At 42.5% G+C, this 19,741-nt stretch overlaps 1 protein-coding gene across 4 annotated transcripts in view; it reads left to right on the top strand.

Moving 5' to 3' along the window:
- Nucleotides 1-19,741, top strand: part of LOC125896394 (cadherin-24) — an 80,527-nt gene that overhangs the window by 45,980 nt on the left and 14,806 nt on the right. For all 4 annotated transcript variants that reach the window (XM_049588925.1, XM_049588927.1, XM_049588928.1 and 1 more), the window contains 3 exons: nucleotides 8,590-9,430; nucleotides 16,558-16,852; nucleotides 19,365-19,484. In XM_049588925.1, the coding sequence (XP_049444882.1) occupies nucleotides 8,783-9,430; nucleotides 16,558-16,852; nucleotides 19,365-19,484 (1,063 nt within the window). In that variant the 5' untranslated portion in view covers nucleotides 8,590-8,782. The remainder of the gene's footprint in view (nucleotides 1-8,589; nucleotides 9,431-16,557; nucleotides 16,853-19,364; nucleotides 19,485-19,741) is intronic.

The following is a 19,741-nucleotide window of genomic DNA, read 5'->3' as shown; positions in this document are numbered from 1 at the left end:
CGCGCGCTCGTTTTTTCTTCTTCTTTAATTTAGTGCGGGCCGTGCTCACCTGCCGCGCGCACCTTCACGCGGGGACGCTAATATGATGTGGTCGCTGGATCTCAGTTTGCCGACAGCAGTATTTTTGGGACACCGCATTCATTATAATAGTTAGCCCAAGTGTGTAAATCACATTAACATGCATCAAGTAGGTCATTCCTCTGGCTTTCTCTAACAAGACAAGGTCACGCTCCGGGCTGTTTATAGTGTATCTGTACTAGATATGCTAATAAGCAGTCCAGATGTGTGTGTGCGTGTGCGTGGGTTTGTGTTACCAAAGAGAGGCTGCAACGACACATCATGTGCTTTGAGAAATGTAATGTTCCTCTATGTTTACATCATAATGTAATGTCAAAGAGGAAATTATCATCTACAACTGCTCACACACACACACACACACACACACACACACACACAGACACAGATACACACATTAACCACAGAAACCAAGGGCATGTGGGGGCTCTATTAGAAATTTTCAAGCATCAAACACTGAATTTGGTTCATTATTATGCACTGATTTGAGCCTTTTCTGCATCAGTCTGCAATGTAAGGGACTGTTCTTTACTTACCGGGGTGGCTGAGGTGTTTTCTTTTATCTTGACCCTCCTCGCAGCTACAAATATTTTTCCTCAAGCCTCCCTGAGGGACTGGGGGAAAATGCATGACCCACCCTTCACCATTAACACTCATATTTTTTCATTCACATCCAGTGTAGGTATTGGAGCCAATGCAACAATGGAGCAGCACAGAGGGAGTGCTCACCAAAACAAGCAGATAATTTCTTAAGCAAAAATGCAAATTGCATTATCACACGAGCTGTGTGCACTTCAGCAGAAAATGGGTGTGTTACAGCCACACACAAACCAACAACATTTGAGAAGCACACATACATCACAGCCCCAATTAGCAACATGTGCATATAATGACTGTTTTCCAAAAGCAGCCAGGATGTCAGTAACCTGGCACAGTGGTTGGGATCAGATTTTTAAAACTTCCACTGTGTTGATTGAAAGCTAAAAGTTGAAAACAAAATCTGAATTGTTTAAATTTATTTATTTATGTATTAACAGGATCTGTTTAGTGCAAACTAACACTTTACATAACACATTTTTTAAAGTGATTGTGATGAAATATCACTGTCTAAAGCTTAGATTTGATTATCTTTCTTGATGGAAGCGGTTGTCGCACGTAATGTGTTCATGAACTTGAAAAACGAAAAATTATTTCTCTATATTCTGTGGGTGGCACTATGGTGCAGTGGTTAGCATGGTCACCTCACAGCAACAGGGTTCTTGTTTTGAACTCATGGTGGAGGAGCTTGCAGTGTTTGCATGTTCTTCCCGTATCAGCGTGGGTTTTCTCTGGGTTCTCCAGAGCCTCCCACACAGGTTAGGTTAATTGGTGACTAAATTGTCCGTAGGTGCGAATGTGAGTGTGAATGGTTGTCTGTCTCTGTGTGTCAGCCCTGTGATAGTCTGGTGACCTGTCCTGGGTGTACCCTGCCTCTTGCCCAATGTCAGCAGGGATAGGCTCCAGCCCCCCGCGACCCCCAACAGAATAAGCGGTTATGGAAAATGAACAATAATTTCTGTTCTCACAGTTTCTGTTGATGATGAATTGTTTTATTTTTGCAATTTTTAAAAGAAAACATGCCTTTCAAACCCACTTGTGGGTTTTGGGGTTCTGAGGGTATTTAAAAAAAAATTACAAAATACTAAGACGACTTAGAATTATGTCAGCTGAGTCAGATGTAAAGTTGTAAAGTTTGAATGCGGCTAAAGGCTAAAACACACCGGCGGCGTACGACGCGCGTCAAAACAGCCGCCCCCATTATTTTCTATTTACAAACCCACACCAGCGGCGGCTCAACGCGCGTCGACGTGCTGCACCGCAGCACTTTACGTTATTGTCCTATTTTTCCAGCGTCGCCGCCCTTGAAAAAGCGCTATTTTGTACTTCCCAGCCTAGCGGACTGGAGTGCAATAGAAATCCGGTTGACGCCCCGCAGCACAACGCTTTTTGTGTGTGTTGGAGGCGGCACTTGACTCGCGTCAATGACGCCGCCGTCACATGACACCGCCGGTGTGTCTTGGCCTTTAGTGGGATGTTCAGCATGACGCAATAGTCATGTAATATAGTAAACAAGCTAACGGTGCTAATGAGGGATTTTTTGCCAACACTAGATATCAAACAAAGCCAGAGACTGTGTCGTACTAAGTATCTGTGAGCTGTAAATTCACCACTTCAGGCAGAAGAGAGAAGCCAACGTTATCTCGGAGCCTTACAATGGAAAGTTTCTCCCCCTCTGTGCTTCTGCATCACGTCCACAGCTGTCTGTACCAAAGAGCAGCTTGAAAGTCAAAAGCAATCATGCCACAGCAAAATCTAGGGACCAAAATGTCTACAGAAGTACACTGCAGAGCCCACTGACTGCTCGACTTGAAGCAGTCTCAGTCGACTAAAGACTCTCCCACTGATGATTCGAATCTCTGACTTCTAAGGGGCAGCCCTACGAAATACAACCATTTAAAGTTGAATTCCCTCTCCTAAGCCAAATAAAAAGCTTACTTTTTTTGTTTTGAAATGCCTCCCCTGTTTTGCACCACCCCCTTCCCTCTCGTAAATAACGAACAGTCCCTAAATGTCTTTTATTTTGTCAACGAAAAGAGAAAGTCCTCTGCTACACTTCAGTTTTCATTGGTTGGAGTGGAAGATGCACATGTTCTAAATATTAATAGGGATGTGTCCCCTGCATCCCCCCAAAATGTGTGCCCATGCACTGAAGCATTTTCATATCACAAATAAGGACACGGCTAAACACTTGCTCAGCACAGCTCTTACGCCGTGGTATCACTTAAGGTTAAGCTGTGTCAAGCTTTGACTATAATGAGGTGACTGATGTGCTGAGTACAGTGGGCCTCTCCTCAACGGTCTGATTTGGAAAGACTTAAGAGATTTCCATGTGTGCACTGAGCAGGAGCGAGGCAGCGAGAATGGATGAGAGGTCTATAAGCATTAAGACGAATGGCAGGAGGAGAGAAAGCCAGTGATGTTTAAATGGAACAGAATCTGTCCGTGTCTTGGTCGTTAAAGGCAGCCGGGCTGTCCCCCCTCCCTCCCTCCCAGTGCACTTCTACCACCACCGCCACCACCACCCCCTCTCTACCTCCATCGCCCATTTTTCCCTATGTAAAAGGCCTGACATGCACAGGCTATTTTTAATAAAAATGAAATAGCCTTGTTGCAGTGAAGCGACTCGATGCAGAGTGAAGTGAGACTGAAACAGCGATTTGCAATTTAGAGCTATGTCACCACTCATCATTCCGTTCTGAGCCGGCAACAGCAAATCGTCCTCACGCTTTCATCCTCTATCCCTGCCTTACATTTCACACATATCTCATGTGCGCTCATACTCTAAAGACTTCAAACAACAATGAATGACATGTTCTGCTGGCAACGTGGTTTTGGAGCAAAGCTAGAAGAGAGAAATGTAAGCTGTGAGCTCAGTCTATGCTAATGCACAATAGCTGAGGAAGACAAAAGTGTTTTGGAGGAGACACTTCTTGTATTTTGCTCAATTTAAGATGACGGCAAACAGATGCAGATGGTGAACATAAAGCATTACATACTGTATGTTTAATAATTGGTGTGTAAAATTTGAAAACAATTCAAGGATGAATTTCCTTTTAAGAAGAACTGATGTTAATAGAGAAGAAATTACTTAATGACTTTGGAAAATAGGTCAGTATCTGGAGTGTAAAGGAACATTGGTTTCATTTTCATGTGTCCTTCCTTTCATATGAAGCATATCAATTTGGGTATATCAGAAAATGTTATGGTTCATATTATACAGTGCCATCAAAGGCTTGTGCTTAAGGCCCACTTGGTGCTTATTTGCATCTAAATTAATCAAAGCACATGTTTCAGTGTACATTTGTTTAGTCAGATCACAGACAAGGCCAGAGGTTTATGAGCATGCACAATGTCATTTATGTTCTTTAGCCACAATATTGATCATTTGCATAGCTTCACAGGCCACGCAGGAAAATCTCTTTAGCTTTTGAGGATTTTCAAAGCCTGAATATTTCACTCTTCAATCTGTTCAAAAGAGAGATGTGTTCATGAAAACTTTATTTAAATTTGTTTGAAGACCACATCCCTGTGTACCTATGACTCATGCACTCTGTGTGTGGGTGGGGGGGGGTATGACTTAGGTTACCTAAGGGGACACACACCAGACTTATGACCGGTTTATTGGGGACAGTTTGTCCAAACAGGGAAGGCAGAATTCTAGGAAGGTGAAAACTTGCTGTGGGAATTTAGGGAAATTAATGAGAAATAACGGGAATAATAAGAGAATACAGGGGTTAAGTGCTCAGGCTGTCATAAGCTGATAGAAACAAACAATTTGCTCAATCACAAGCAGATATAATCCATTAATTTGCTAAATAAATCTATAATTTGCCAAATATATACAGTGTGAAATGAGTTGTGTGTTATGTTAGCTGGCTAGAAAGTTGACTAAAAGATAATTAAGGAGCAGTGTGTAAGATTTGGGGAGATTTAGTGCCATCTAGCAGTGACGATTGCTGATTGCAACAAGCTGAACCTTCTCTCTGTTAGGATTCCTTTAGTGTTTTAATTGTTCAGGAGGTTTTTACTGTGACCCAAATTATCCGCAGAGGTCTCCTCCTCTCTAAAACAAACAGACCAGGTGATTAAAACTGGTAGAAACACTGAATAAAGTAGTTCCAAGTAGTTGGTATGTCGGAGATGGGCCGCTAGCCCAGCACCTGTGAATGTGTGCAGTCTGTGCTTTTCCTTCACTCTCGTCATGGAAGGGCTGCTAACTAAGGTAGCCATAGCGAAAACACAAATGTCCCTATCTTGAGCCAGTGTTTGTTTGTCTGTTCTGGGCTACTGTAGAATAGCAATGTAACATGACGACCTCAGTAGACGAGGAACTGTTCTCTATGTCTACAGTTCATTCTAAGGTAACATAAACATTATGATCCTTACTTTTAGGAAATTCTATACTGAAGAAAACATACTTATAATATTATACTCCATTTCTGCCAATATATCCTCCTAAATCCTTCACACTGGACCTTTAAAAATCCTCATTTAGCATGCTCAGTGAGTCAAGCTACATCCCACATGGTTAGCAAGCAAAAAATAATGAGGTGTTAAGTTATTCTGAACAAAACTTTAAGTTAATTTCAAGATCTGAGACTTATTTTATTCTCTCGATAGTTCTCTCAAATGTCGGTTGCAAGTTTGTTTAAATCATGTGAGCAAGCACCTCTCCTTTTCCATGATAATCCATCCAACTGACAGGTGTGGCCTATCGCAATAAAAGGCCACTTTCAAATATACAGTTTCATTTCACAACACAATGCCACAGATGTCATAAATTCTTAAGGAGTGTGCCATTTGCATGCTGACTGCAGGGATATCCATCAGAGCAGTCGCCTGTTAACTGAATGTTTATTTCATTTTTACCATGAGTCATCTCCAGAGTTGTTTCTGTGAATTTGGCAGTACCTCAGACCACCATGGTTAACCACACCAGGTCAGGATGTCCACATCCAGTGCCTGCAACATCATCTGAGACCACGATTGGTTTGTGCACAAACCAACTGTTGCTCCAGTTTCTGCAGAATCTGTCTCGGAGAAGCTTGTTTGTAAGCTTATTGTCCTCAGCAGGGTCTTGACCCGACTGCAGTTCATCGTTCTGACTGACTTAAGTGGGCAGCTGCTCACCTTTGCACCTGTGGCACTTGAGTGGTGTTGAGTGGGCAACTGGTCGAGTTTGCCAGTGGCAATATTATGAACAGTGCCCTATGATGGTGGTGGTGCGGTTATTTTTTTTTATTATTTTTTTTTATATACTTTATTAATCCCTGAGGGGAAATTCAATTTTTCACTCTGTTGTCAATTACACACAGGTCCGAACACACACATGCACAAACTGGACCTATACATGCACTAAGTGGAGAGATGTCAGAGTGGGCTGCCCATGACGGGCGCTCCGAGCGGTTGGGTAGTTCGGTGCCTTGCTCAGGGGCACCTCGGCGGTGCCCAGGAGGTGAACTGGCACCTCTCCAGCTACCAGTCCACACTCCATATTTTTGGTCCGGACGGGGACTTGAACAAGCGACCCTCTGGTTCCTAACCCAAGTCCCTATGGACTGAGCTACTGCCGCCCCAAGTATGGAGCCCTATAGTATGGACTGGCATCAGCCACGAACAGTGAACACAGATGCATTTTATTGAATTTGAGTGCACAGAGATAATGTGAAGAGATCCTGAGACACCATTCGTTTGCCGCTGTGATCTCATGTTGCGGCAGGATAATTCGTGACCCCGTGTTGTAAAGACCTACACACAGTTCCTTGAAGCCGAAAACATCCCAGTTCCTGCATGACCTGCAGACTCACCAGACATGTCACCTGTTGAGGATGTTCAGGATGTGCTGGATCAGAGTGTACGACAACATGTTCCACTTCCTGCCAGTGTCCTGCAACTTCACATAGCCAATTAAGAAGAGTGGTCTAACACTCACAAGAGCACATTCAACAACCTGATCAGTCACCATATACTAACTGATTCTTTGGAGTGAGACCAAAAATGCATTTCTGTAGTGCTAGTAATGTGAAATCCTAATAAATGTCTTCTTTTTTTTTTTTTTAAAGATCAAACTGCAAATTTGAGAATGGCCTCTAACTGTAACCACGCCAATGCACGCCTGTGTACTAATGATGTTTAATCAGCATCTTGATGTGCCACACCAAGTGGTGTAGGAGAAATGCTTACTATCACGCATTTTAACAAAGTAAGTCTTGTGTGTGCCTAAAAAGTCTTAAATCCTTAACTTGAATCTGTAGAAAATAGAGCAAAATCAAAAGTTTTGCATTTGTAAGTGTAATTTGCTTTAGGCTACCATCCACTGGTTGACTGAAATATCATAAAAAATTTAATATATATTCACTCCAGTAATATAATCAAAACTTTGGCTCGGACAGTGCAGTAACCTTGTGTGGGCTGCACATGTGATGGGAGAATGCTCTGTGCATCGTTATAATTTTACTGGATTCTTATCTAATAGGATGCTGGCCGGTTATCTGTGCATGTGACAGAAGAGTGCGCTTCTGAAGGCAGTGCATGGTTACAATGGGAGTGTGCCTGTGTTCCCCAGCTCAATATACCCTTAATATGAAGCATTAAGGAGACCTTTGAAATGGTTTTATGTTCTTAGCAGTGTTTCTTTTCTTAGGTCAAATGTTCAGAACTCGCCCACCTACAGCTTATAGCCGACTGATGTTAAACTCCTTGAAATCTACGCCCTCAGATTTGCAGGCAAGACAGTTTTCTTGACTTCAGACTTTGACATCTCCATTGTGGCTGAACTGATTTATACCTTCAAACTGCTTTTACAACGTCCATTTCCCTTCATGCTTTTGCAGTTTTAACTGCCAAGATAGCCCAACAGTGTTAGTTAATAACAAGATAGTATAAATATTTTTGTAGATCTGTTAAACCATTAGACAGAGGGATGTAAAGAGTCTTATGTGATTTATTAAGGGGCTACAGAGCTGGGGAACATCGGAATGAACTTTCTACAGCCAAAAGACCTGTTACTGATTTTTTTATGTGTATCCCCCTCCCTGTAAATTTTCTGACCCTCTGCAACCCGAGTGATAACGCTCGCCTCCATGTGTGCATAAAGGTGGAAAACAGATGTCAGAAAATCTACATTCATTGCAGTGCATGGTGAGGCAGAGTGATGGATGCAGGTAGAACGTGGATGGAAAAACTGCCGTTCCACCGTCTTGTTAAGCTGCTGACACTTCTCAGTACATCAAGTTTCAAAGATCAATGGCCGGGATCTGACTCAAATACTAACGAAACGCAGATCATTAAACTTTTGGGAAATGAGGACAAGTCATTGATTAAATTATTTATGAGTCTAATTAATCTCTTAAGGGGAACTTCTTTCACTACTGGGCATTGAGGCATGGGGACACCATCTTTAGGGATGACATCAATCACCTGATGTCCGGGCAATTGTGTGTGACAAGGGACAGTAAAGTACCTGAGCTCCACCTCATCGCCAGGCCCCTCGGGCTCCAAATTAATTGAAAAATTTTAAGACCGCGTTTAACTCTCAGAGAATGCCTGAGTGATCAATAACAGCATTCACACACAAGAGCAGTCCCAACAGCAATGAAAATAATATGAATAACAGCATCTGGTATAAAGGGAATTCTCCTTTTTAGGTAATTTCTTATCAGACCATAATGTTCATAGTTACTGTGCAAAACTCACAGCTATTTTTACAGCAGCTGGCAGGGAGCTCAGATTAGCGAACAGAGCTGTTCAACAAACACGAGGAAAAAAATGATCTATAAATTTCTCTCAAAGTATTTGCTAGATAACAAGTAAAATGTCAACTTTTCTTTGTCTTTCTACTTCAATATCTTGAATCGCTTCCCCCGTTATAATGAATTCCATGAAGATCACACTAATTATGTGTTCCTCTCTCAGGTGATCCTGTGCAGCATGTGTACTGCACGGGGAAATGTGAGAAGAGAAGGCGAAGAAGACTCACTCTGGGGAGAAGAAACCTGAAGACAGGAGGAGACGCACGGTGTAACAACACAAGATGGATCATCATGCAGATGTGCTTCTGATCAGCCATTCATCGGTTATTCTTTGAAACACACAGTTAAACTTAGCAATGGCAGCACACACAGTGCTTCTTTTTCTTTTAGTCTGGAACGGGGGAAGCATTTCAGCGGCTGTTGGCTTATCAGAGGAAGATCAGGATTTGCAGGTGATATCAAGCAAAAGACAACAAGTTTTACCTCAGCCAGAGTCCATTGATAACTTAACTGTGAGTTTCAAAGAATTGGGAAGCCAGCGTCAGACTGAAGAGGATGATGTAAGAACGCTGCCAAATGTGGCTCTTAGACTAAATGGCAGAAAACCTAATGATTTGGACTTTAAGGATAATATAGCAAGGCAAACAGCTGTACTTAAACATTCCAATTCTGCTGCCAAATCCCTATTACCCAAACATATCCCTGAACTCACTCTGAACCACGAGAAAAGAAGCAATTTGACTAATGGAGAAGCTGAAGGTGTAATTAATGTTCTCAGTCAAGTGCCGAGTTCAGACGAAGAGCACGCTCTCCAGCCTGAACTCCATTTAGAGACAGGTGTCGGTGACGTTCTGCCCCAGAGAACACGGGGCCACTCTAAATGGGTCACGGAGACTGAAGACGGGCGGTCCGAGCCTCGCTCTCGCCGCCGGAGGAGCTGGCTGTGGAACCAGTTCTTTGTGATCGAGGAGTACAGAGGGCCTGAGCCTGTGCTCATTGGGCGGGTAAGCTGTGAAATCATCCTGTGAATAACCTGTTTCTCATTGTGTGAAGTTGTTACTGTGCTTCAGAACAAGAGCCACATGAAATATTTTGCAGAGAAAGAATAATTTGATTTGAGCAGACAATCCATTCTGTGCTCACCACATTTTTTCACTTAGTCGTGCACCATTATCCACATAAGCGAACAATGATAACCTCTTTCACTCAGTTTGACTCATTTCCCTTCTCCATTTTGCTGCTCTGTGTGCTCACAAACCCTTGGACTGTCGCTCACAGTGTCTGTCTCGCTCTCAACATCTCTACTCTCAGTGCGCTGCCCGGTTTTCTCTGCATGCTCCATGGATGTATAATGAGGACTGGATACTGGTATCAAAGATGGCACCACTTGAATGGAAATTGCTTGCCTAGTGCATAAGCTAAAAACTTTTTCTGGCCTCTGGCTGCTTCTCAATTTGCTATCTGAGAGCTGGATACAGTGTTGGAGGCACGTTCATGTGAAAGGTGCTCAATGGTGCAGGAAGTCAAAAGAGTTTGATTTCCAGGTGTAAAATGACCCAGGTCTACCACATCTATGGGCCCACAGACAGGGTTCAGACAAGGTTCTTGAAGTTCTTACATTTTGAGGGAAAAAATCAGGTACTGAAATACCTTGAAAATAGGTCCTTTTTTAAGAAAGTGCTGATAAAGTCCTTGAAATTTAAATGATCCACATTCCTCCGTCTCACATTTTAACCAAATTCATTATAATTAAATTGCTCAGAATCATAAAATTGCTGAACTTTTTTTTTTCTTGTTTTGTTAATTCTGACCCCTCAGCGTCGATCGCAGCATGCTCTGCCTCTCCTTTCCTCTCCTTGAATGATGTCCCACCCCACAATGAAGTTTATTCCTACCTCACTCTACTCTTTATACCCTGTAAAAATCAGTTGGCCAATGTTGGCATGACTAAACTTAACTTGACTTGATGAGTCAGCTTTTCACTGTGATTTGGTTTCCTCTCTTTTCAGCAATGCAGAGATGTAACACCTCTGCTGAAAACTGAAATTGAAATTTCAGTTCCAGCTGGCAGTTTCCTTGTGTTACACGTGATTGTTTTTTAAAAATATTTCATGTCTTTATAATGTGGACTGCTTTTTGCTTTAATGTGTCCTACTGGCCCCACCCACATGTTGCCCATTGTCCCATAGACCAGACCGGCATCATGGCGTCACCAAAACAAGCTGTTACACAAGCCCCTTTTACACTGCCAGATTTTCCACAAATGTTGGGCCGTTTCGCCGGCAAGCTGCGAACGTTTAGACACACAGAGCCAGATTGGCGAGTTGATCCGAGGTGCCCAATTTTCCGCCTCGTAGGGTAGACATATTGGCGGAACCCTTTTAGTTTAAACAGACCGAGGCGGCATTCCGCAATGGGAGGGGCTGTTGAAGACTTGTGGGAGGAGCTGTTGATGGCGCCACACATGCGACCCACTGGCGGTGGATAAACAGGAAACAGCTGATAGCAGGGATTAGCGAGAAGCTAGTAGCAAGAGGGAAACGCAAACCTGGCAGACACTGTAAAGATGAGCAACTGGGGAGGCAAGGAATTGTGCGCCCTCCTTACCCTCGCAAACGAAGAGGCCATTAACCGTCAGATGACGGGAACGGTGAAGAGTGGGCCAACTTACCAGAGAATCACCGAAGGACTGACCAGCCACGGCTTCCCTTTCATGTCACTGTTTACGTCACACACTGAGCTACACGTTTTGTTACTTGCTCACGTCCCCCATTGCCCCGAAAAAGGCGCATTCTGTATAAACAAAAGTAGGTAGGCAGCATTTTGCTGCACTCCCTGATTTTGTTTTTATACTGCCAATGCTGAAAAAAGTTTGATTGGGCTTTCCTGCAAATTTGCACAATTCCTGTCTAAAAAGGGGCTACAGAGTAACAGGAAAATAATAAAAAGCTGCTGTGTAGCAGGTGAACCACGGCTTTCACACTGAGATTTAGGACCCATAAGATGCAGGCATATTCACTGTCAGTGTGGTCAGTTGCAAAATGATGCTGGTGAAAGTTACTCCTGATGGATTGCCAATATTACCTAAAGTGGTAGGCTGCTGCACTAGTCATATATCGCAGCATGTAATCTCAGCCTATCGAACAGTTGGCTAACACTTAGTCTAATGATACCTGCTGATACATTATATGTACAGATGTCTGTGTAATCAATATCCAGCCACAGTGTTGGGTCATCCATTCACATGGACGGGGGCAGACTGAAGGGACGTGATGGCGATCAACCTTAATTTATTAAGGTATTGAAACGCTCATGTTTAGGCCAGGTCACACAGTAATTAGTACACATGTTTAACAAGAACTACATGAATACAAACTGGTCAAAATTATAATCCAAATCCCCCAAAAGATATATTATGGCACAGCCTTGATGTTTCGTATGTGCTGGTCTGGTCTATAGAAGTTTTGACTTTGCAGTTTCACGAGTCCAGTCAACAGCTTTACAGATGTATGTTTTGTGATGGTGGTCTGTGGGGAAAACGTGTTACAGTGTGCAACAGTTACAGACAATCTTAATATGGGAGTAGGTCATTTCAGAATGACTGTGTTGCTAGTGGAGTTAGCAGTTTATAGTTGATACAGTTTAGATACGTACCTTGTTATTAAATTCCATTTGTTGGTGTGTTAGTCTGTTCTTGAGTTAGTCTGTTAGCTTGCAGCCCATCTGTATTGGTAGGTTGTTAGCTAACCTCCACCATACATGCAATGGCAAACTAAGTTAGTTGACAGCTACGCAGGTGGTAAATTAACTTCCTCTACACAGCGCAGTTTGACTTCTCAAAGGGCTTTACAGCACAAACACCCATTCACGCACTGCTGGCCAAGGCTACCACACAAAGTGCCACCTGCTCATGTGATAAATATTCCCACGCAATCAGTTTGGGGTTCAGTATCTTGCCCAAGGACACTTCAACAGGTAGACTGCAAGGACCAGGAATCAAACCACTGACCTTACACTTGATAGACAACCTTCTTTTACCCCCTGAGCCACAGCTGTCACCGCCAAGGCAGTGCAGTTATTAATGAAGTTCCTTTAAAGGTCCTGTATTGGGAAAAGTCAGGTTTCCATATCTGTTTAGAAATAAAGTAGGTGTAGGTGAAGAAATACTGTGAAAGTATCACAGTGTTCCATCTACTAATGCACACAGTCTGTATTCAGACACTGTGTCTTTAAACGAGCTGTCGGGATCGCTGTGAATTTATGATATCATACCTATACTAAATAGACAGCTTGAAACATAAACATACTTAATGGGTCCTTTTGAGCCTGTTTAGACCTGATTTTACACGTCTAAATAACCACCAAGACAAATTGTGATCCGATCACTCACATCACTTGCTATGTTGGTCTGAGATGCATTTGACCACATATTTTTGTCAGTAATAACAGCAGGACAGTTGAGTGTCTGTTATTTAAACAGACAAGTCAGTTGAAGGTGAATCACAGATAACGTTGTCGGTACTGGTTACAAACAGGCTCATGAGTGAACGACATGCTCATGTGCTGATGGATTCTGTGTTTTCGTGTTTGTAGCTGGACCAGAGGATATTCAGTTAAACATATCGGTGATGCTGTTGTGCTCTCATTATTCTGCATGAAGTTTGCTGGAAATGATGATAATGTCGCCCCGGTGGTGCATTTTTATTCAGTGAGCACTGTGCCGGACTCAAATGCTACATTACTTGTCATATGGTAACTTAAGAGGCAATTTGGCCTCTTGTGCTCTGATTAATTTGGCATGCGGTAAACACCAGTCACAATTTTGTTGTAATGAAAACTCAACTCCTGGCATTTGTTTTGGAAGAAGTAAAGAAGTGGAGTAACGGGTGAACCAGCTTGAAAAGTGGCACTTTTTCTTTTTAAATAAGTGCTGTGCAGTGGATTTAATTTATGCTGATGTGAAGAAGAGGGGTTTATGTGGATTCAAAGAGTAACTGATGAATATTTGGAAAAATAGCCTAACTGATGAATATTTAAATAATTTTTGAAGTGTCACATTTGAGAATGGAATTTGGTGTGGCGGTTTCACGCTAAAATCAATGAGACAGAAATTTGCTTGTAATCAAAACTATGAACTAATTATGTGTGCCTGCTTCCTTATTCCTCTAATAACGGCTAATACTGCTAACAGATATTAAGAAATGACCGACTTTAGTTTTCTGATGAGCTTGGACTGTGGCTTGCTGTAAGGAAAGAGAGCAAATTTTCAGCTCGTGTTTTTCTCATGAATTTGACCGCTCAATCGTTTGTGTTAATTCACCCCAAACGGCCCATGTACCAACTGCACAGACATTAGCCGTAAGCTAGCTGCTGTGTGGGAGTGTGTCTGTGTGTTTTTGTTAAGGTCAGCTTCCGACTGAACTCAGCAGAAACTCTGCTGATTTGCCTCCAGTTTCTCTCCTTTTTCCTGTTGTCTCTGTATGTTCATAAAGTAGATTCACAAAGCCCCAGGACAGGAGCACAATCTTTTTTACACTAGTTGAAACATTTTCAACTCACGCCGACGCTTCCTCGAATTTGCGTTTACTTTCATCTTCATTGACTGTTCAGAGCAAGACAAGCACTTTAAATAAGTGTCTATAGGTCAGGGACAGTGAGAAAAGGCAAATAAGATAATTTAACTGTTGCGTGCCAAGACATTTATTGACGACCAGGATTTATTTTCTTTAGTTTCTTATTTCCTGATCATAATTTCTTTACAAAATATAAAGTACATACTTGAAAAAGCTCATAAAATGTCTCATCATGTCGCACAAATATAACTCCACATAACTGCTGTGCAGCCGTCCCTCCACTCGTCGTGTCAGAACTTGAGTTTTACAGTCGCCACACCAGCAACCTTCAACTGCTGTCGGTGTCGCAACACGTAAAGTGTCTGAGATGATTTAATCCACAGCACACCTGAACCATTCAGATCCCTGGGGTTTACTTGTAGCATTTCACAGTCAGGCGCTTCACACTAATGCAGCTGCTGGCAGCTACAGTATACTCAGGGTAGGATTATATCAGCTGTAACGCTAACAGGGAATGCTGCCAGCCACTTTGTAGCTAGCAGTATACTTTATAGTGACAGTCTAGATTGGATTCTTACCAGTGCAGTATACACCTCATAAATGTTTAATCTTCCTCTCTGGTTGTTATTGATATAGTCAGGGAAGGGTGTTAAAGCAATCAGTAGACATACGAGACTGCTCATTCCTCTGCAAGCAGTCTTGATGTTGATATTCATGTAATAAAGCATCACCGCATTGCGAGGGGGGCTGGAAGCGTTTCTCTCACAGGCAGCTCAGTTTGTTTGCCAAAAATAGAGAGGCGATCATTTCAAACCCATCACCAGTGTGTGGTTTGAGGTGACTTATCAACTGTTGAGATCACAGGTGCCTCAACCCGTGCAACGGAGGAAGAATTTGGCTGCCAAAGGAAGCAGCGTGAGGCAGATTTAAACCCGGAGGTGGATGTACTGCATGAGTGAGAGGAGGGGGGAAAAATTCAGATTACAGAGTAGGAGAAAAAGTGACAAAGCAATTGGAAGAGACAATTTCCTCTTTTTCCAGCTTTGTTTGTACGGGGCGGATAAATTTCTTCCCCACAGTGAGAGTGTTTTTTCATGCTGACTGAAGCACAGCAGGACTGAGCCAGCAATTAGACAGTGAGGAGAGGAGGGCTAGATAGAGAGGGAGGATGGAGAGAGGAGGGGAGGGAGGGGGGCAAAGAACAGGGGAGCGCGATAGGCACAGACTCTGACAAAGATGTCTCTCGTGGTGAAGTGTGGGATCAAAATCGAAGCTAGCTTTAAGGAAGAAAGGAGGGAGAGGGATGTGGGTGTAGGGATGAATAAGAAACCCTGAGTCCCTTATCTAGCAATTTGTAGGGTATGCTATCACGAGTTTCTATAATCCCTAACTTTATCCTCCAAGACACACACCACACACACAGAATGTACTCTAATCTTATATTTTCTCCTGCGTGCTAGCCGTGCAGTCTGTGTGAGCTGCACTTGTGTGAACATATGTTGACATGCATTATGCTGGAATATACAAATACTTTGATGTGGGCATCTGTCTTAAACACACAAATCATTTGACTAATTCTGCACTGCATTAGGCAAGCAATTAAAATCCTCTTTTTCACAAACACATTTTCGTGTAACAAAATTAATGCCCTGCAAAAATGATTATAAATTGCTGGGGAAATTTGTAAACAGTCATGGCTGTGGCTGAATTTTAAAATTTGAGGCTTTTAGTTCTCATGAGTATCTGAGGTCTGCAGCAGAGGTTGTGAGTAAGCCTTGTGGATTATGAACATGTGCAGATGCGCCTTAAGGGTAGAGAGATGTGAAGGTTCCTGGTCAGAAAGCTCAGTGTGATGAAGGCTGAGTAATCTCTTTAGCTTTCTATTTCTGTGTGTTTGGCCTTTTACCTATCTAGCTCACACTAATATCCTCTCTGCCATGAAATACCGAACGAGTACTCTGCACCAGGGAGCAAAACAGTCCGACAGAGAGGGGAAGAGAGAGGGAGGGGGGAATGAGAAATGTGAGCAGATGGGCATTCTATGTAGCCGAGGTAACTTGATGAAAAGAGAGAGACACAAGGACTGGAAAAAGAGGTAGCTTAAAAGGTACAGGGAAGTCAGGCAGATGGATTTACAAGAAGGGGAAGGAGGGGACAGATGGATAGAAGTGACAGAAAGATTTACAGATGGATACTGCAGAATACATCTGTGTACATACATGTAGGACATTCGCAGGGCCACGGTCCACATCGATGCGGCTCTGCCCTCAACAAACCCCCAATGGCATCTTTGGTCCAGTGAGTTAATTAGCTGAGCGCATCAGCACTCATTCTGGTCCCATATGTATCTTCCACACCTGGTGCCATTCATTTCAGATTCACTGAGCACATCCCGTCTTAACATAAATCACCCATTTCACACAGTCCTGTTTGCAGTACTTGCCAGACAGATAGATGAGCGTTAATGGGCAATACCTGCATCATCAGTGCACCATGTGTGAAAGCAGTGTTGCCTCCAGGTGGAACAGTAATTTACTCTGTATGGTTTTATTTTCCAGCTGCACACAGATATGGACAAAGGAGACGGACGCACTAAGTATATGTTGGAGGGGGAGGGGGTGGGCTCTGTGTTCGTTATTGACGGCAACACAGGAAACATACATGTCACCAAGTCTTTAGACCGCGAGGAGAAAGACCAGTACCGCCTCATCGCAACAGCTACAGATCGTCAGACCGGCCGAGCCCTGGAGCCCTCGTCTGAGTTCATCATCAGAGTTCAGGACATCAATGACAACCCGCCTGTTTTCCTTGATGAACCCTATGTTGCCATGGTGCCAGAGATGGCCAACATAGGTACAGTGCTAAAACAACACTGAAGTGACGCTCCACCCAAAATCTCTTCAAGTGTGGCTGTAAAAGTCTTCATGTGGAGCAGCAGCTGCTCTCAGCTTGAATTTATTCATCTTGCCATGGATTCCAATGGTGATGAGTTTTCTCAGCAAAACAAGACAAAGGCTGTGTGCAACACTCAGAAGTTTATACGGAGAAGTAGACTGAGATCAAGCAACAACTTTCAGGGCTGAAAAATAAAGCCAACGTCAGAGTGCCAAAAACTGCAGTACCTTGAAGGGCCATTTGAGACTGGCTCCAAAAGTGAGTCAGTTCTTAAAGACTACCATGTTAAAATGCCCAACTTAACATCTGAAAAGAACATGTTTGCAGCCTGGTACAAAAACAGTTTTGGTCTCTATTGCTAATTTCCCCGTTCACCATAACTGTAGGGAGTGAATTTTTGTAAACCTCACCCTTTAAATTTTAAGGCTAAAAGCTGCACATATTTAAGAATGTGGCAAACTTTCTGTATGGTGTCACCATCGTCTGAGAGTCAGATCCACCCTTCCTCCTCCACAGCTACATCCTCTTGTTCAAATGTGGTCACTTCTGGCTCCAAAAGTCCAAAATGGTGACGGCCCAACTCGAGCATGATGGATGTATAAACAGAACTGGATACAGGAGGCTATGAAAGTTGTTCAGTGGTGCATGAAGCCCAAAAAGTTCAAATTTTGGGGTATAAAATTACCCAGAACTTCTATATTGTTAGGCCCATAGGTGCACCAGAGTCTTCTGTCAACCAAGTGGCTAACTTCCAGTTTAGCCCTCAGCTACCTTGAATTCGGATGAAATTATTTAATAGCGTATTCCTTTCTCTTTTTTTAAATTTTTTAAAAATCTTAAAATCGGACCAGATGGATGAAATGAGTTATTTTGCAGGTGCTGTGATGCTAATAAGTCTTTCAGGGCACAGTAGCATCACATGACGAACTTGAAAGTTGTAATTCCCCAGTTTGGCCACTGTCAGATTGGCTGTAGAGCCTTGCACTGTTCCCGGGGGTTAACTTGAGGCTTTAAAATGGAGTCTGCAGACCGATGGGTGATGTCATGGTAACTGCGTACATTATTTTTGTACAGTTGAATATTTTTCATTTTTATGACTGTGATATCGCACTCATCATTTGGCTAGCAGAAAGTCACCAAACAGACACAACTTTTCTTGTTCAGTGTCGAATTTTTGAGGGTGTTTGCCTTAGACAAAATGGCGGATGGTGAATATAGTGCAACAACAACATAGAAAATAGGGAGCGATTTCAGACATGGACAGAGTCAACAGCCATGCTAGCAACTCTGTGAGGCTGTTGTGCATTGAGCTCAGTGTTAATGTCAACATAACATGCTCACAGTAACAATACTAAAATACTGTTGTTTCGCAGGTGTAATATTTTCCATGTTCACTATCTTACTTTAACGTGTCAGCATTCTAACATTTGCTAATTAGCACTAAACACATGGTCATGAACCAAAGTATTGAACGAACTTTGACCTGATGGTGCTAGATGAAAAATCAGAGGATCTCTTAGGTTGTAATGATTCGTACCATATTTCATGATAATCCAGCTCATAGTTGTCAAAATATTTTATTGAAACCCTAATAGTGGCACAAGAGGAAAGGTCAGGGATCACCAAAGTCATTTGGACTCATCATCTGGGCACCATGAATATCTGTACAAAATTTAGAGGCAATCTATCCAGTAGTTGTTGAGATATTTCAGTCGAGACTGAAGTAATGGACCAGCTAAATAATGACTAAAGTAATTTGACAAAAATCCATAGAAATGTCTCAACCTACAAAAGACTGCAAGAAATGATTATATCTATTGAATAATCTGTAATGGTAAAAATGATTGTTTTGTTTGTACAGTGTTAGAAAATTATGACAAATGCCCATCACAACGTCGAGGAGTCCAGGAAGATGTATACAGATTGCTTTTTTTTTTTTTTTTTTTTTAAAACTATTCTGTATGACAAAGAAAAGCGTCACAGCTTTGTTTGAAAAAGGGCTTAAACACTTAATTGGTTCAAAACAGGTGCAGATTAATCTTCTGTCAATCAGCAGATCAATTGAACTCCTAATTGTTGCATCTCTCAGCCTACTCTTGCAGCATTATTGACTCCCCCGCTGTCCAAACGTTTTCAGTATCTTACAAACAATCCTACTTCTGCCAACATGGAGCTAAACACACAGCGTCTGGCACGGCTCCAGAGATTCAAGGAGGGCAATTGTTCAACATGAAAACGCGGCCTTTAATCATATTTTATCTAAAAGATGAATGTTTTAACATACTGCGCCGCACAGATAGACAGCAGAGGAAGTGGATTATCCTTTTAATCCTGCAGATGTAAGTACTTGATATTCACAAGATAGATTTTGGGTGGAGTATCATTTTTAAGCTTACGATCCAGCCACCAGCTTTAACTACTTTAAACAGCACTTTGACCTGTCGCCTTTGTCGCCTCGTCTCTTTCACAGGCACGTCCATAATCACAGTCACAGCCAGAGATGCCGATGATCCAACATATGGAAACAGCGCCCGGCTGGTGTATGCCATCACTCAGGGCCAGGACTATTTCTCTGTGGATCCTCAGACAGGTCTGGTCATATGTACCACACATCCTCTCAAAGCTGTTTACCATTAAATGCCTCTCCAGCTGATGATTACTCTTTATACAGTAAATCCCGGCGGCCCGCTCAGATATCATATGTTGTATCTTTGCGACCATATGTCCAGTTTGAATAAGAACATTTGAACTCACATTTTACACAATGTGCTCAGAAGCAGAAGTGGCCCGGAGTCATATGTTTTTCAATGTCCTAATTCAAACATGTATGCATCTGACTCGCTTTGA

Source organism: Epinephelus fuscoguttatus, linkage group LG10 (genome assembly GCF_011397635.1).
Source record: "Epinephelus fuscoguttatus linkage group LG10, E.fuscoguttatus.final_Chr_v1".
NCBI classification, from domain to species: domain Eukaryota; kingdom Metazoa; phylum Chordata; class Actinopteri; order Perciformes; family Serranidae; genus Epinephelus; species Epinephelus fuscoguttatus.
Note: the sequence above shows the minus strand (reverse complement) of the source record. Positions and strands in the feature narration are given on the sequence as shown.